Consider the following 19074-nt stretch of genomic DNA (forward strand, 5'->3'; position numbering starts at 1 on the left):
TTTTAAGGAGGGAAACGTTGAGCAATGGTAACCAGCAAGATATAGCGATAAAGCTCATTACACTTAGATAAAATCAATGGGGATTGGAATTAAGTTACCAATTAGGGGTAGGATTCAAAAGACAGCCTTCTTCAAATGGGACCATGTAAAGCAAGCCACACCTAAATACAAAAATTCACAAAATAGCAGTTTCCGTACAATTATGACGATATAAAAAAGCCAAAACAAATGTCTTTTACACTACATGCCCGAAAGAATGTTTTTGCGACGCTATTTGTCATGGTTTAGAGTCGGCCCCTTAGGTTCTTAGTTAAGGAGTAAAATATTAATACTGCAGCGTGCGTGCAATGACATGTTAGAAAATAGTGTGCCTCATCCTTATCTAGCACCTGTTGGAAGAACTGGAATGAAGAACTGGAGCGCTGACTGCAAGCCAGGCCTTATCTACAACTTTCATTGAACCCTCTTTTGGCTGTGAAATATTAACCAATAAGGTATGGATTCATATTTAATGAACAATTTTACATTCCAACTGATGTATTGTATTATTGCGGTGAAACGCTGCACAATCCAACAGACCTTAAAATAGGTAATTAGTTGGCAACGGTATAGAGCCTATTCGTGATAGATTAATTTAAACCTGGGCGGTGCAGAAGCTGGCCTAATCCTAGTCATGCACAAGCCAGGATGTGTTATCCAAAGCTGTTCAAAGCAGCTAAATATGGAAGCAGTGAAATACTGGATGTTTGGCCGGGCCCACAGTATATATTTCTATACAGAATCAAAGCATTTTTTGTTTGTAGAGATTCCAAGAGGTCAGATCACACCTAGTTTATGTCTGGTCTTTCTTTTAATGCACTGACTCGAGGGCAGCCTGGTCCTGCATTCGGGAAAAAAAGCACATAAAAAGGGCACCGGGGGGGTTGCAAAGAGACTGAGGTACGCTTTAGCTTCGGGCATGATTTCTTTTTTCCATAGCAGACTGCATGAGCAGTGTTATATAACTATGCATACTGAAAAGGTTAATACCATCGGGTAAGCACCCTTACCCTAAATGTGCATGCTTGGTCGTCCATTTTTTGGAGTCAGCAACATTTCATTTTCATATGGAAATTCTCTCTCTTTGAAGACCGCCATGACGACTTAATCATATGGACTGGTAGATAAAAACAATAAGCTGATACTTGTTAAAAGCTAAAGACATCTGCAGACTAGAGTGTTGGTTCTCGGTGGGATTAACAGTGTAATAAACTGTTTAATAACATCCTCTGATTCAAAGTTAATATCCAAAAAAATTCAAAAAAATCAGGGTTTGCATTATGGTGGAATCACTACACTAGGCCTGACATAAAGAGCACTAGCCTCAGCATTAATACATTTGTATTAAAATATAATGATTGTCATATAAGTTTCATAGAAAACTATATTCTCTAAGGCCATTTAAATCATCACCAAGTGGGGAAACCATGAATGCAAGAACAATGTAAGTATTCAAAGTAAAATATGTTATACAAAGTAATAAATGTGTTTTCTTTAAGTCAAAAAAGGAAAATGTGTTATCTGAATTTGATACAAACTTGATATACCGTCTGGCACACATTTTACTTTTTATCATTGTGGTACCACTTTCTAAAAACTACTTAACAATAAAAAAAATATACAGTGTATGAAGTGAAAGTATTGCTTTTTTCTGTACAATACATGTAAGCTTTCTAGCTTTCTATGACTACGTTGCTGTCGCTGATGACTGCAGGCTATGCAGAAGCATTGGAATTACAGGCAGGTGGTGAAAACAGCATGAAGAGCAGAGGCTGACTGATGCACTATTTATTCCATGCAGCAACATGGTGACGCTACACTGATGGCAGTGAGAGTGGGCAAAATTACCAGGCTGCCTCTCCACAGGCCTGACTGATTATTCTCAAAACCTAGCCTGGGTGCACCATTATCCCCTTGTTTCTGAGGGGGTGCCTGATTGTGCTGCCATACATGCAGGAACGTTAATAAAACAGAACTTCAGAGGAAGCCTGGGTTCGGGGAAAATAAGGCACAAGTGAGCTACCAGTGGTCGGGTCTGTCTATGCACATTAACCACAGCCCAGTAAAGCCAGCAGTTATGAAGTATCACTTTGTAGTATTGTGATGAAACTTTGGAAAACCCTAATATATCAGGACAACATACAAAACAGCATTCTTTTGCAAGGACTTTCAAAACAGAAGAGTATTTTTAGTAATACATTGTTATCCAAGTTGTTTCTCAAAAGCCGTGAAAATAAAATCACTCACATATGCAATCCTGCTTCAACAACAGACTTTTATCTCCACACTTAATCTACAGTGACAGTGTTAAAATATCAAAGGATGTCAGATTCTACAAAAAAAACATGAGAATCAGCATAGCTACTACCTCGTTATATCACAAATATGTTTTATGAAGACAGTATGTATGAAAGATGAAAAACTTGACAATTGAAAACCAACACCCCTGATTTCCAACATGTCCTACGCAACAGCAAGGCTGAGCAGCGCCCACACATAATCCAATAGCCAATTCTAAAAATGGCTCATGAAACAATGGGTATCCACAAAATGTCTCTGAAAGTCCAACCTTAAAGGTCATCACACACTGCCTAAATGAACAGTAACAACAAAACTACCATCCTACATCCTCCACGTTTTTGTATTTTAGATTTTTTTCCCCCCCGCAGCTAAGCCTCCATTAAACAATGTCCAATTGTTCCAACTGCTCATTCATTTCAGTGGGAAACACATTGTCAGTCTCTAAGCCATGGTAAATTATTCGCTGGCACCAACTCAAAAATCATATAGAAAAGTGGCTGTGTCAGCTTTTGCAAAAACACTGGTTCTTGTCCCAGCAGCTTCAATCTGTGTGGCGCCGCACGAGTCTCCACTTGACTAACGTGCACAATGAGCGGTATCCAGCTTTAAAAACTAATCAGACGAAACACAAAGTTTTACATTCTATACTTGACCAACAGAGTCGGTTTCTTTATAGAACCATAACGTCTTCTCATGGTGACAGGCCTGACTTACAAAGAGAATTGCCAAAGGGCACATCGAATTCTTCATTCTGCATTGTGAATGAATGTACAGTACGTGTTTGAGGTATCAGCATTCATGGATGTGGTACGCTGCTCATATTCTGTCAGAAATGTAGGGCAGCTACATGTAGCCTACAGGGATCAGGGCCAACCAAAGAGTTGTTGGGGCCCCTGGGAAAACGTGATTGAGACAGTCGCTTTGGGAATTTCAAATCCTTGTGGGTGGAACCTATCCCCTTAGATGCATGCTTTAATCATATTCAGTCAAGATCTGGTGGTGTCCTTTAAAAACAAGTCGACACCGGAGTTTCAGTAAAAACAAATAATAATACATTAAGCCATAGCTATTTTGTATTTAACAAAAAGGAGATGAGTTATTCAGACGCTAAGACGGTAAAAACGCCTAAACACAAGTAGAAGAGCATTTTTGCCTGAATGAAAATTGGCAAAATGTGAAACTCACAAAAACACCAGAAGGCAATTCTGACCTGACATAAAATGGCAGGTTTTAGTCCTTGATGTGTCTGATACTCTGTCCTAAAGACATATTTCAGTCAGTAACAAAATAAAAACACTGGTGTTAAATACCTAGCCCCAATCAAAAAGTATCTGAAAATCAAAGAGAAACAAAGACAAAAGACGTGTGGCCCAAACACAGCGATCTGAAAAAGTGAAAATGAAATACTGTAGTCTTTAACAGGCTGTTATTCAATCTTCACTTGAATTACTGTTCTTTAGCAGCCATCTTTAATAAGTGAGGGCTAAAGTAGGTGAGGGCCTTAAAACCAAGAACTCAATAAGCCTGGTATCTGCTGATTAATTGAGGTCATTTTGATATTTAATTTAAACAACTACTCAAAGCCAGAAACTGATCAGCCTGGCTCAGTATTGCTTACGACTGAATCACTGTGCTTAGTATCAATGTCATTAGATAAAGTATTTTGAAATAAAGATGTTCAACACAACTGACAAAAAAAAAACTGTACAAAAACAAAATTCTCACATACCTCTATATTGTATTATATCCTTAAAAAGGCCTTTAAACATTAGGGGTGTGCCAAATAAACAACTTGAAAATGCAAATAACTCACCTGCTAGTGTTATATATGTCTAGGGCTTTGATTGTTGAAGGTCAGAACGGAAAGAGTGAATCTGGTCTGCGCTGCATTTGTCAAAGGTTGAAAGAAGTAATAAAGTTTGCCGTCTTGATTCGGACTATAGAGCTCCGTGTTGTTGCTCTATAAATATAGTCGCAACACAACACGTTCCGCATAACTTGATAGCATGAAAGTAAAATCCTTGTTATTCTTTGACAATAGGCAAAATTTTATTTACAAGAAAGAATCATTTTAGAATTGTCCAGATGGTATCTGCCGTTTCAGACTCCAGAAGAGAGCTCACAGTTTTAAATAATCAATGTGACCCCATATGATGAATGTGCAAAATGGTCACATCCTACATGAAGTTCTCAGGGTTCATCTTAGTATTACAGAAGATAGTAAAAGATCAAATCATAGTGCTGGACTTGCAGTCACAGTTAACTACTTTTTCCATTTTTCCTCTGAAATGACCCACAGATGTCATTTTTCCAAACATTAGTGAGATAAAATAGAAAGCAGACAGACATGGCCATCACACTCCGCCTTTGCTATTTTTGCTCTGCAATGACCCACCCTTGTCATCTTTCGGCACATTAGCGTGACAAAATGGGAAGGAGATTGAAGTGGCACCATCTGTGGGTGACAGAGGACGCAATGAATTGATTTTTACTGTCTAATGTGCTCTTTCACACTGTGCCCCTTTTTATTAATATTGTTGACGGACCACGGAATATGTTACCAAATTGAAATCACAAATCACCAATTGATTGATGACCGATTCGACTACTTAATGACCCGGATAATACAGTTGTTACTCCAAAATGAGATTTGTTTAACCTTGAGTGGATTGTATTTCTGCCATAACATTGTTCAGATCTCTGGTGCATTGGACAACAGCAATCACTTCACAATTTTCCTTCCATATTTACAGGTCCTTCTACAGAAGTATACTTAAGTTGATTGTACTGGTACACACTGAATTGTTCAACGGTTTGGTGACGATGTTCCAGAGCATCAGTATTGTGGTTACAGAAAAATTAAAAAGCATGGAAGAGCACTATGTTCGCATTTAGAAGCTGAACACACGCAATATTATTCACAGGTTTGTAATAAGTGCGGTCTTCCTTGTAATAAATGACAGGTTTTGAGACTTTTGCCTCCATAAGACTTCAACTATCAACTTGGAACAAGAGCACAGTCTTGCCTCACTTAAGGAGCTTATGATATATGCAAAAAGAAAAAAGGACCTGCTACAATATGTGAGGTATAATGGTTCTATATGGCTTTCAATAAGCACTATTAGAGCTTTCTAAAGCATATAATTATCGGCCAATCAATCTGGTGTAGGAGGTAATATAATGTATGTGGAGCAAAGCGTCATCCTCCGCTTGCATTGTTCAACAGGTCAGAGATGACATGGCGGATGGAAAGTGACAGCGGTGTGCTAAGTGGCTATGGAGGTGGTGGTGAGCGAGAGCAGGTTTCATTTTGACAAGCCAAAGGCTTGGATCGTGAACTAATGAAGTTGCTGTATGTAAACTCACGAAGTCCATTCTGTTAGTGGTCAAGTATGTTTACAAAAATGATTTAAAAAATGGGGAGAGGTAATACAAAAGCTGTATAGTAGATGTGGCTGTATCTCCACATTGTAATCTACTACTGCTAAATCCGTCTAATTGGCCTCCTTCCCACCACTGTGGATGAGTGGATATAACAAAGTCTGTTAATAACTGCTGGACATTATGCTGTCACTCCAGTTAGCTTCAAAATACCTAAACTTGTAAAGCTCCGCACGTAGGTGGTGAAGCGGACAACTTTTACCTCCTCCTACAATAGGTAAACATAATTTCCTCACTGATCAATTATTAATGGAAAACCACCATGCCACCTCAAGTAAACAGTTTTCAAAAGGTCAGTGGCCACTGCAATGCACTGATTCAGAATGCAACATTTTCTTCAGGTCTACCGATTGCTGTTTTGTGGGCATTGTACCATCACAACTGGTAACTCAAAGAAGAAATGTTGAGATAAGCCACGATTCTGTTCAGCAATCAGCAATGTAGAGGGAATTAGATGATCCTGGCATGTCAGGTCAACTCTGCAATGCCAGACAACCAATCAATACGCAGACAGTCTGCTAGACTCGCGGCTTCTCATCCTCAAAAAATATTCTTATGCGGATTAACTGCTCCTTCACCCATTTTCATTTTTAGTCGAGAAGGTATTAATCTGACAGCCAAGTGAAGCCCAAGAAATACTGCACACTTCAAAGCAGTGGGAACTGCTTTGGGAAAAAAAAAAAAAAAAACGCCGGGTTCAAACATTTCCTTTCATTCCTATTTTCAGTCTGAGACATATACCCTTCCCATGGTGTTATAAACAACTTCCAGTAAACCCTAATATAAATAGTAGCTTATTGATGTTCCAACTGAACATTTCAGCTCATTTAAAGTTGGATCCACTGCTTAAGTCGAGTATGTTAGGGCTGAGGGAGCAGGTAAAGCCTTGTGTAAATTCTCCAGACCCACAACACATAAATACACCAATGTTGTCTTTTTACTAAGTAGATCCCATCAATCTGTCATGTTCACTTTATTGTTATTTAAAGATTTTTCAGTTCAAATTGCAACTGCAGGCACTTTGTCAACGTCTGGCTCACGGATTTCAAATTCAGTTAGTGATGTCCTACATTTCACTGAGTCTTTCACCTCCTACACAGAGCAAAGTGTCTTTTGGCTGCACTGCATTTAGTATGCTGTTAAAGTATAATTAGAAGACGAAGTACAAACATTACTTATTAAGTGCTTGGCTATGGAAAACTCATGGAGGAATCACAATGCCCACACACAGGGATGCTCCCGAAGAACTTGTGATGGATGGAAGGACGGACAACAGTTTCAGCATAACAGCTTGTCCTGAGGTCAAACAGCAGAGAGACATGACCTGGCAGAGAGGCCTGGGTTCCAAGTGTTGTCCGTCCATTAACGTTGTGTGGGAGCATGGAGTGCAGGCACTCTGCTTTTGCTCCCTTTGGTGGACAAATTGGTGTCTGTACCTCCCGCAGGATGTGATTTCTCCCTGAGTGCTCGCTCAATGAGAGTGCTTGGGGCTGGGGCTAGAGAAGAACTTGCTTTTTTGGATTGTTACAAAGTAAAAGCGAAACCAGATACAAGACAACTGAAATATGTTCTGCTATATAACTCCATTGTAGCTATTAAAACCCCTAAAATCAATGAATGTTTTTCCGTGGGCACTGACCTCTGGGGAAAAAAGAAAATGATATTCATATTTTTGTTGCCATTTGCAGTGATTTATCAGAAATATTCATAATTTTTCAATGTTATTGCGTGCCTTATTCAAGGGAGAGCGCAAGAAGATATATGCATTGAACTGGATTCAAAGTCTTTCAGATCAGATGGAGAACAGGGGGTGGGTTGTCCTATTTGCTGAAATCTTGTTGTTTCCAGGGCCTGATTAATTGTGTTACAGGAAATAAACAAACCAAATGTACACTTATTTCCACTAAGAGACAGATGCCCAAAATAAAAATGCACCCTCTTTACATTTCAGTCTTTGGGGAGTGGTTATATAATAGTCTTATAATACTGTGGTCTTTGAAGCAAAACTCATCTTGGCATTTTGATAAACAACAAACATTTTGATGGAATGCTACGCTTGCGGTGCTTTGCGCCATTCCATCAAAGGTGCTTTGTGAGTCAGGAAAACCCTGAGTTCACATTGAACATCCTCTTTATAGTCTTCATCAATAAGATGTTTGCTGCAAATTCTAACTGCACTAACTGCTGAACAGACTCACTGGGCGAAAGTATCCCGTTTATGGTGCCAACATGCCATTTCTGCTTTAACTCCGTTTTTCATATTGGTAGGCAACTGAACGTGACAACTTGATCTGGAGCTAGTCGGCTCCCGAGGAATAATAAACCAAAAAGGCAGTAGAGCTACGATACTGATAAATCAAAAGGGTGTTTTAAATTGCTTCCGTTATTTTTGGCTTTGGACAGGAACCTTTTTATTACCTACTGTGACACCCACGGGATGCTAGAACCATGTAGAACTTCACAGGCTGCCACTGCTTTGACAAGTAACATGAACATATTTATATACTGTACATCACAATATCACTTTCATTGCCAAAAAGAACGCCCTGTAATTCACAGCACTCCACTGCAAGTGAACAATCTAACGGGATGTAGAGAGTGAAAACAGCACCTTCAACCACGGGGTAAACGGTATAATTATCCCCATTACATTCACCATGTATTAGACTCGCAATGTGCGTTTACACTAGTTTCATTGGCCAACACCGTCAATTGACATATAATATGACAGTTGAGCCTGGTTCAACCAAGGGCTGGCTGTTAAAGAGTTAACTATATCATGAAAACAATAGGCGTGTACAAGTGATTTATGAGAACTTGCGGCATTCACCAATTTTCTTGCATTTATATTTTTCTTTTCGGTACGAATTCCTGACCCGTCGTAGAAATCGTGTGCAATTAGTCTGCTGTGATCCAAGCCTACGTTTTTCACAAATGGATCGTACATATTTCATTACAGTTAAGAAATCTTGAGTTTGAAAACTTCAGATAAATTACACTTCATTATTTTTGTTGACATTATCCTTTTGGACTCAAATTATAGGCTAATATAATTCTAAGTTCATTCATTTATCCTAAGAAAATCACCATTCATTTTTAAATTGGCTACTGATGCTGTTGTACAACACGACAATATCACTGTGATCAGCTCAAACTGCAAAACTTAAATAATTTGAATTGTAAATATTTAGATAATTTGTCTTTAAAAATGACAATTAATGATAGTCACGATTTCATAGTCATTTAATACATCTGGCCAATGCATTAGTAAATTAACGGTTTCAAATAGTGTTGTCGATTAAAGCCTTTCTTAATGTGATTTTAATATGCAATGCATTTAGTTAAAAAAGATGTGCGTTTGCTAAGACAGTCGGGCATTCATCATTTGTGCGTATGCATGGTCCGAGGCACATCTAAAAATCTTCAGAGTACGTACAAATTCAGGCAAGTAAATATCGATGAATCCCGGATTCATGCAGAAAACGTTTGTATGCACAGTTTGTGAATGGAGCCCAATATCCTCTCCTTGCAACAGCTCAGTGTTCATCCCTGGTGAAGAAACATACGGTACTGTGTTATTCGGCCTGAACAATGACTAGTGAAACATGAAGTAACTCGTTTTTGTGTTATTGCCAGTTCTTTTTCAGCGCAAACGAGAAACAGATTGGGACACTAAATGGAATTAAGTGGTGCTTCGCAGCCTTACAATATACAATTTCCGTACAAGGGAGGGCCCCATTGTTTTTTAGCAGGTAAGATTTCCCTCCGCATCATCCAACTAGGACACAAAGGAAATGAGATGGTGCCTTATTGTGCAGCAGTTGTCTGGCATGAGTGCAGAAAATATCAGTCAAGACAGTTACAATAGATGAGACAAAGGACGGGAACTGAGCACGGTGGGGAGAAGGGATCCAGTTCCATGCGATACAGTGATTCAGCCTGAAGGGTCTCATCAGGAGCAAATTCACTGAAATGTAATACAAGCTGAAGTGTTGTGTAAAATGAAAGATGGGAGAAACCCAGATCACTCAAGCCTACTGTGCCACGATAGCAGATGCATACCTGTATTGTATTCAGAAGGGCATTCATTTCCCCTCAGATGATTACAGCGGAACACCAGCTGTATTGTTTATTTGGTTGAAAGCACAAATGATATGCATTGATTCCTTATTCAGGCATTGTTGAACTTGGCATTGTATCTATGAATGCCGGCAAAATGGGCCCAATTACAGCGAGCGATGTCTCCCTGTGACTCCACAGCAGAGCAAGATGATGAAGGCCTCAAACTGGGAGGAAAAGAGCAATCAAAGGCCACTTGTAGTCTTTTGTAAATTCAAAAGACGGAATGGAAAACATGTCTCGCTGTGACTGACAATGGCTCACTCGGGACAGCAGATTAGATTAGTCAACCGCAAGCACGGATTATAGGGCTTCCACATCATTTTTACTGTTAGAACGGCACCTGCGTCCTTGGCATGACTGATTTGTCAATTATGTGTATGTATGTATACATAAATATACCAGTGTGTTAAGAGTGTTGGTAAGACTCACTTTGGCCTCTGATAACTTGTGAACGGTATAAAAAGGTACGAAAGCCAAATGTATTGTTTCGTAAGTACAAAAACAGAATTACTCGGACACATTAGCTGTTATTGTTTGCTGTTAAGCCGCCATCAATGAAACTAAACTCCCTCAAACAAATGGAGGCATTATACACGGTTGAGCTGATGGAAGACTTTTAATGTGAAACATCTTAATGTAGAGTTCTACTGACAGCTATTAGAGAGTGAAGACAGAATTTCTGTACGAATACAACATTACTGAATTGTTGTACTTATGGAATAAATGCAGCAAAAATAATGTGCATTGTACTGAATAAATCAAAATAACAGGTAAACCTGGGGGAATTGTTGGAAGATGAGTGATGGCAAGGCTCTAATATAACCTTGGTGAAATTAAAGACCTGGTTCTCTCTGCTGATGCTGTAAATTAAGGCCAGTATTGTGAATTTATGGCATGGAGATTGTTAACAACGAATACACAACAATTGAATCAAGCATGTATTCAGCCAGCGGCACTATGAATGCGGGAAGAATCCACAAGGGTTGAATTCTGTGAGGAAATCAATGCATTTAAATGCATCATTTCATACAAGGACTGTATTCATTTGAAGCGTTCTTTTATCATCTCAAGCATTTCAGTCATTCTCAATCGCGTCGGCTAATTTGTTTTTGAAACGGTCCCAACATTCCCTTAACTGTCAGTGCAATTGTCGCAACTGTTTCATGGGACATCATGAGTCTATTGCGTGTCTGCAACAACTCACCCAAAACATTTCATTCATGCTTCCAAACAGAGTTATTGTGTCAGTAAATTTGCCAGTGCCACCAAAATGGAAAGTTATTTAGTCATCGTGTGAGCCGTACTGGTCAAAATGTTTAGATGTTGTTTTTTTCACCATGGCAGCTAACCCTGGAAATGTTTCTGATGTACAAATTTGTGTTTCATTCCAAGCTGAGTAAATGTATTTGTGGCAGTGTGTTACATGTCCTGTAAACAGAACATTCACTTTTGATAAAAAAAATTAAAAAAAAGCATGCGACACCATGTCAGGCCTCAGGAAGACCTTACAGATCGAAATGTTGCCTGAAACAGAGAAATCAACAATTTATTTGAAGCCTAACAGTGTGCCCTGCAGATTAGGGTTTTTTTGTCTTGCACTGGAGTATCTTTACCTGGATGTGCAAACACCTGGACCCTGGTGTGGAAAAAAGAAAGAAAAGAATTGGGCCACAGCAAATTACCATATATATGATAAATATCATTTTTTTTTTTCTGTCACCATATTTTTCTTCTACTCTTATTTATTTGTTTGGCTTGTGATCATATATATGTGTGTGTGTGTGTGCGTTTGTCAGTGTTTGGTCAGGATTGCTTCCATGTGTCAGAGGTGCGGGGCAGATCCACCTGCCGGAGGCTGCTCTCTGATGTTGCCAGGGCTTCTCCTTGGGCTTCACAATGAAAGGCCAGCTGTTTTTTTTCCCCATTGCTTCTCTATGAGAGAGAGAATGAAAAAAAATGAAGTGGAGTGAAAACACTCTACTTGAGGGTCCTAAAGGCAGCACAAGAGGAAGGATTGGTGGCTACCAAAAAAAACAAAGAATCATCCTCTGGTCGTCATTCAAATCCATTCCAAAGTGTACGACAATCTGGCCTGAAGTTGACAACATTAAAGCTCGAACCAAAGTGCAGCCGGACCAACCCGAACAAGAAATGACGTTAAATTCCAACCGTAAGACAAAATACATAACGTAATGGAATCATTCTGTCAGATTGAAAGCCAAACGGTAAAAGACCTTGGAAGCGTCACCATAGAACATTCATTCAACATGACTGGATACAATAAATGGACAGACAGTAAGGTGTCAGCTGGCTGGACCGTCTCTGTCTGGACTTCCCCGTTTGGCCCAATCACGGTGTTTTTAGAAAGGCATGACGTAGCGCAGCCAATCGCTGTGTGCCTCCCACAGTGACAGTTGAGCCGTGGCGGTGCTGTAACGCAGACAGACAAGAGGGGGTTTTGTTCCAAAAAAGAAAAGTCGATCCTGCTCAAAGACGACAGCCGCACTGACTATTTAGTAAAAGGTTTAAAATATTGCATTCCTCTCTGAATGAGAGGGAGACTGGAGTGTGGGGCGGGAGGGAGTCCTAACGTCCTATATGCATTTAGCACAAATTTAAAAAAAGAGATTGGACTCACTCGTTTGAACTGATCTGGAATTGTATCCTGGTCACCAACATATCTTTATCTGTAGCTACAGTGGCTTATGTTAAAACATGCACTGACCGATGACATGCTCATGGGGCTTCCACATCTAATAACTGTACAGATTATGTTACTGCATCGCCTATTTGTCGCCTCAAATGTTTTCAGAAACATATGTAAGTGTACCGGTTAGCCATCAAATGGAAAAAAAGCTTGTCACCCGTCCGCCTTGTGGAAGACAGTCATGGGTAAACCAAAGCTCCGCCCATCGGCCTGACGCAAACCCAACTGTTTCGGGTTGCGCCACGTCCTCCTGTTTGCTGGACGTCCACCATAAGTCTCCAGTGTGGGTCACTCGCCAAAAGCGGCGGATGTCTTTCAAACTCCAGGCCTCCAGTTTGCAGCAGACTTTTTATTATAAATCTGTAGTGCCCGAGCCCGAGCTGAGAAAACCCTGAAGACAGACTTGACTTGACAAAGCTCCTCCAGAGCCACAAAGACATTCTGCAACTGTTCTCACAGTCTGTCTGTGTCGCACAAAACCACATTGAGAAAATAAAAACGATCTTGATTGGTTAAATGACTGAAGTGCCCCTCAAAATTATAATTGGCTGAGTGATTTCTCTGTGTACAGTAGAGCTGGAAGTGAAAAAGTGGACACGACTTGTTTACTTTAATCCCTGAATGAACGCATTCTGGCCTTGTGATGCCTCGGCTCCTTCGAATCTTATTCTCACTTCTTGAACTCGGCTGCATTTGCTCTTCGTACACACTTGCTAGAGCCTCAGCTGGACTCCTACAAGTGATCTTTGGAAAATATTTGCATTCACCTCACTAGCCTTTTGTAAATCAACATTATGTAACTACAATCATAAACATGCAACAGTCAGTTCAGTTTGACTCATTTCACTTATGTTCAGCACAGTCAAATTTGATACCTCGGCCTACAGGCTGCATCAGAACGGCAGATTGCTGCCCACGCCCCCTCCAACCCTCAAGAGATTTGGAATCGGAGGGTGCTTACTTGACACCCCATCAGTCAGCGGCTCACGAACATGTAGACCATAAAGCTTTTTTCCTCCGTTTGATTACACTAAGTGCACAGAGGCCAGATGCGACCCAGCCCAGTCATCTGTTGGCTTGCCAGCAGAGTCACTGTAGACTGGCTGGGGCAGGAAGAGGAGGAGGAGGGGGGGGGGGGGGGGATGGGTCACTTGGGGTTCTCTCCCTTCAGGAATAAAGCCATTGTTCTTCATTACAGCTGGAGAGGCTGCTGGGGGGCACAGAGGGAGAACAAGTCCATTTCCACACCTGTTTTCCATCACCGGGGCTCCTACCAGCTTGACTCAGAGCCAAAACCACGCTGCTGTTCAACAGAGTCTGAGACAGGCTTCCTTTGCAACCGAAGCTGCACAGAGTCAGTGCCGGTTCGCAGTGATAACAAATGTTGCAATTTGAATGTAAAAAAATAAATTGTACGAGGAAAGAAATGAACTACTACTGCTATTTTTCAGCTCATTACGGATGATGGAATGAAACTCGGCAGCCATATTGGCAACAACACTTTATATGGTATTAAGAAATAAACAAATCTGTTTGAAATGAGACAGATATTTGTGATGATATGGGTTTTTTGGGACAACAAACATCACCTCCTGTGAGAGATTTTACAGCATGGCGATTATTGTGGTTTGGATACTAAGACAATACATTTCTCAATGCCTGGCATCGACAAAGTAGGAATGCTTTGTGTGCAGCAGAGATCTCAACTCCTGCTCCTGAGGGAGCATCATTCTGGATACATGAGACTAACTAGCTCAATACAATAACCGACAAACAAAATGAATGGTTGTGAAATGATAATGAGTAAAATATCAAGATTCACCTTCTCATTTTGGAACTTTCAGACCCCATGAAACGGGGACTTCCTTGAATACTGTCATTTGTAACTGTAAACTGACAGTCTGAACACACAGCGCCCATCATTCATTTTGTGAGCGAAGCGATGAATCTGAGGAACAGACAACAACAACAACAGGCTCGAGGGTGACAAGGGATAAGCACGCCACATGAGATCAAATCTTAAATGAGCTTTCACATGGATGGGGTGGTGGTAAACAATCACATCTGAGATCCATTGTGTGTGTGCACGTCAAATACATTTTGAGATTTTTCAAATCAAAAAAGACTTTGCTCCGATTGAGTGGTAGACATGATGCCCGCGATATCAATACAGTTGGGAATCATCCCAACGAAACTCCAACGATGTATTGAGCAGTTTGGTGTATTTAAATTACTTCAAAGATTTAACATGACAACTATCTTTAGTCTGATGAACATTAATGAGTCAGACTAATTGTATAAAGGCAAGTAAAAATTGACCGACATTAATGTTGAGCAGTGAATGAGGCAGTAAAGATGGCCGTTCATGCACCCTTCAGCTTGCATATACATATATACGCAATCGTCAGTAATGTAAACAGTGAACTCAAGCCAATAACCACCAGCATACAGAGAATACATAATGGTTTAAGTTATGCATTCGGCTTTATGATAAAATAAGATGCTGTCTCTCAATCAACAAAGGTGTGACAACAACGCCAGAAGCAAATAGGTGGATTCACTCAACACATGTACAAGTAATGGGTTCCAAAGGGATCTACTTTTCTCCTGTCCACTGTCTGAGGAGAGCATGATTATTTGCACAACATGAAAAACAAGCAACCTAAAATTGCAGAATCAACGGGGAATATAGACATTGTCTGGCAAACATCAGATCTACACAGTAGACGCTCTCATCCACTGCAACGTCATGAAACATAAGAGACGAATCAAAACCAGTGAGCAAGATCAATCATGTCAAAAACAACTGAGAAAAGAACTTGTGTTTAAGTCACCCAAACACTCACCAAACCTTCCGGTACATTTATTAACTTTGTCATGGTCGTGTCATGTCAACATGTACTCTCTCCCTGCATTCAACACACAAGCGGAGCCTGCTCTCAGCGGCACTGTCTCACATTAGATAACTTCACAAAAAATGAAAACAAATATGCTTCTCACCAAAACCTGAAGGACTGCCCAACCAAGTTTTCAAGTCTCAGCAAGCTCCCCAGTAACGCCTCTAAAGCACCAAGCCTCTGGTGTTCTTAGTGTATAATCTGCATTACACATGGACTTGCTTCATGCTTATGTACAGAAACATTGGATAAAAGATGGCTAAAAGGACGTAATAATGCACGGTGCTTTTTTTCTGATTCTTCTTCTCTCTTTTCTAACAAAAACTGATTTTCTGGACATTACCTAAACTTTAAAAGCGCCTTCACCGTTTAAAAACACACACAACATGAACAAAACGTGATTAAAATGTACAAATCAAGAGTAAAAAACGGAAGTCTAATAGTTTGTTGAAGTCAAATGAATGACTGCAATCACACTATATTATATGATTGTGTGCAGACTTAATTAAGACACACTGTGTATATATATATAAAAATACACACACACACAATGTGCCTTTACTGGTACTTTGGTGACATGTTTTCAGGCTGTCTCTAATTAACTCGATGAAATTAATTTTTAGTAATCTTTCTTTCTTTGAAACTGAAGAAGCGTTCACCTCAGCGCCCAGTTGGAGCTCCTCATCGTTGACGAAAGAATAACTTCACCAAATTAAATGAATGTATTTGAATATAATAGGGTTGTGTGAGATTTACTCATGGTAAAATGGGACTTCCTGTTTGAGTCAGTTAAAAAAAAATGGCATATATATATATATATATATATATATATATATATATATATATATATATATATATATATATATATATATATATTCTGCACCTATGCACAAATGACTGACAAATCCTATAAAATGTTTCGCTTATTTCCAAAGAGGATGAATGTTGTCTGGGGGGGGGGGGGGGGGGGGGTACTCTCTGTATCCACTCCCTCAGCTGAAACGAAAGCCTCGGCAGTGGAACGCAGTGAGGTGTGAATGCTTCCTCATAAATCCATTTCATTCGGAGCACTTTTGTGATTTGATGACCGTGCGAGGTGAGCCCGCGTGCCAGAATGGAACTTCTATAGTTGGGGTGAAATTAACTAATGCAGCCTTCTCTTTTGGCCTCACTGCAATTCTTACCCTCAAAGCACCAACCTCCCATTTATTTTTATTGAGTGAGAAAAAGAAAAAAAAACACCCATCCAATGCTTAGCACAATGAGCCTACAGCATGCGCTGGAGGTAAATAATTGATATGCTTTGTGCAAGACTGAGCTTCGTTTGAAATCAGTGGAGCCCTTTAACGTGAAGGTACAGTAGTGCACACTGTCCAGAGATCAGCAGAACCCTGTTCAGCTCGTGCCTTGTGGGTCTGTCAAACTGTCTCCTCCAAATGAAAAACAGCATTAAGCAGCGTGCACGTGCACCCATTTTCATGGAAGTAACGTAATGGATTAAAGCCTGTTGGATAATCCACAATGTGACAAAACGGCGACATCTGCCTCGCCGTCATTCTCCGCATCAGAGGCTCGAAGTCAGCAGAAAAGAGGTTTAAATGGGCTGTTCTTATGAAGAGCAGCTTTTTTTTTGCGCGGAGTAACTTTAATGTTTGAAATCATTCATGACAGAAGTGACTTGACGTCACCACGAAAAATCCCCCACAAAGCCGCAGTGTCACGACATAGATGTTTAATCGTGTAACCTCTTTGAACGGGTTTCTAGTTCGTAACAGCATGCGCGTGCGGTGGAGGAGGGAGGAGCGGGGGGGCGCGTTGCCCCGACTACTAGTATTTCACTACATCCTCATATCAATGCGCAAAGATAAACATATTACCCCCCCCCCCCAAACCGACTGTGCGTCTCTAGTATGAAAACATGGACTTCATACGGACAACATTGTAGCCAAACACAACACTTCATTGCATCAGTCCGGGGTAAATAAAACGTGTGTTTGTGTTCCGCAGCCCGCCAACTCGCAGATTATATCACTCACACCGTCAGCAATCGTTTAAAAGCGATACAATTCACTCTCTCTGTAACCCCCTTTTTAAAAGCATCTGACTCAGATTACGACACCCGCGCGAACCTTTGATGTTTCCGTGCATGATGCTACTACGTATAACCAGTCCTGATTTCACACACACACACACACACAAAAACACACACAGCCAGGAACCCAATTGGGAACTCGGGTAAATAAATCTTCTCTTGTTTACCAGCACGAGTGCATGCATGTAAGGAGGTCATTGAAGCCATTGTTTGGCCCACTCCCGAGGTGTTCTTCACTTCGGCTTGCATTTAAAACACGGAGCAATTGTTGTTTCATTGGAATTACAACTTTCATAACAGCTTCGCCCGCGGCTCAGATGGCACAACGTTACCCACCGGGATCCTAGCGGGATAGCCGTAGTGAACGATGTAAAAAAAAACTGGGATTAATTGCTGAATAACTGCAGTTTCGGGAGCCACCGTATCGCCGATTTCATCAGAACGTCACAGTGTTACGGATAGGTCTCGAGTTGCGTTCTCATGTGTGTGAATCTCTCACTCAGTGGCGTCCCATTAAATGACCAGAGTTTTGAATGGAGTTTGCTTTAGCGTTTCCTCAAACTGCACGCTGGCAGTGCTGCTGCATATTCCACTTCCACGCAGCGCTCTCTGTGATTTACAGCAGCCCGGGCTCCGTTCTGAACAATATGCCACAAAAGTAACCAAGCGAGCGGACAGAGCAAACAAACAAAGCATTTCAGCATGCCAAATGTATCTCTGTATGCCTCCTCGGCGACAAAACAACACGCTATTTTCGGGTTCTTTTTGTTTCGCAACAGAACTGGCTAGAGTTGCCAGCTGTGTAGCGGCAAAGCGATTTATAATGGTGAGCGGACCAAAGTGATGTATTCCTAAACAGCGTATCTGTAACGCCTGTTTGTACACGCGGACGCATGAATCTGCTCATCCTCGTCTGCATTTCAACTTTAAGGACAGTTTGCTTTTTTTTCTTACTTGCTCAACAACAGCGTGCATCCAAACGCACTGACTGCCACGTAAAAACAATTGCTGATAAAAAAATAAATTTAAAAAATGACACTCATCCATCCGCATCCACGCAAATCTCAGAGGAAAGTGTGCATTCCGTTTAGACAATGAATGGGAAAAAGTCCTACCTTTAAGAAGAGCCGCTTGAAACATGAATAAAAAGAGAATAGTCGCGAGAGAACCGCTGCCAGTGATCGCCATGTTGGACACCTGCTTCAGTATAGCAGAGAGAGGCAGCTTCACCTATAGCTACAACGGGAGTCAGATGATGAGATGCGAGCAAGGGAGGGCACTGTTTACCATATTCATTTAATTTGCAGGATTGATAAATCGTTGTTGCTTTTAAAGAATGTGTCTTATATGCCACTAACTCTTTGAATTTACTCAGAATGGAGAAAAAAACAACTCTAGCGACGTTCTCAACGCTTTTAACGCTGCGGAGGTCTGCAGAAGTGGCGAGTGGGGAGGCGTGTGTGTGTGTGTGTGTG

The 19074-nt window shown here is 40.7% G+C and overlaps 1 protein-coding gene across 1 annotated transcript in view; it reads right to left on the bottom strand.

Annotated features, from left to right (window-relative positions):
* Positions 1 to 18828, bottom strand: part of cadm1a (cell adhesion molecule 1a) — a 318772-nt gene extending 299944 nt beyond the window's left edge. Inside the window, exon 1 of the mRNA XM_079283399.1 lies at positions 18715 to 18828. Coding sequence (XP_079139525.1) covers positions 18715 to 18787 — 73 coding nt within the window. The 5' untranslated portion in view covers positions 18788 to 18828. The remainder of the gene's footprint in view (positions 1 to 18714) is intronic.
* Between the last annotated feature and the right edge of the window lie 246 nt (positions 18829 to 19074).

Source organism: Melanostigma gelatinosum (assembly GCF_949748355.1).
Source record: "Melanostigma gelatinosum genome assembly, chromosome: 14".
NCBI classification, from domain to species: Eukaryota; Metazoa; Chordata; class Actinopteri; order Perciformes; family Zoarcidae; genus Melanostigma; species Melanostigma gelatinosum.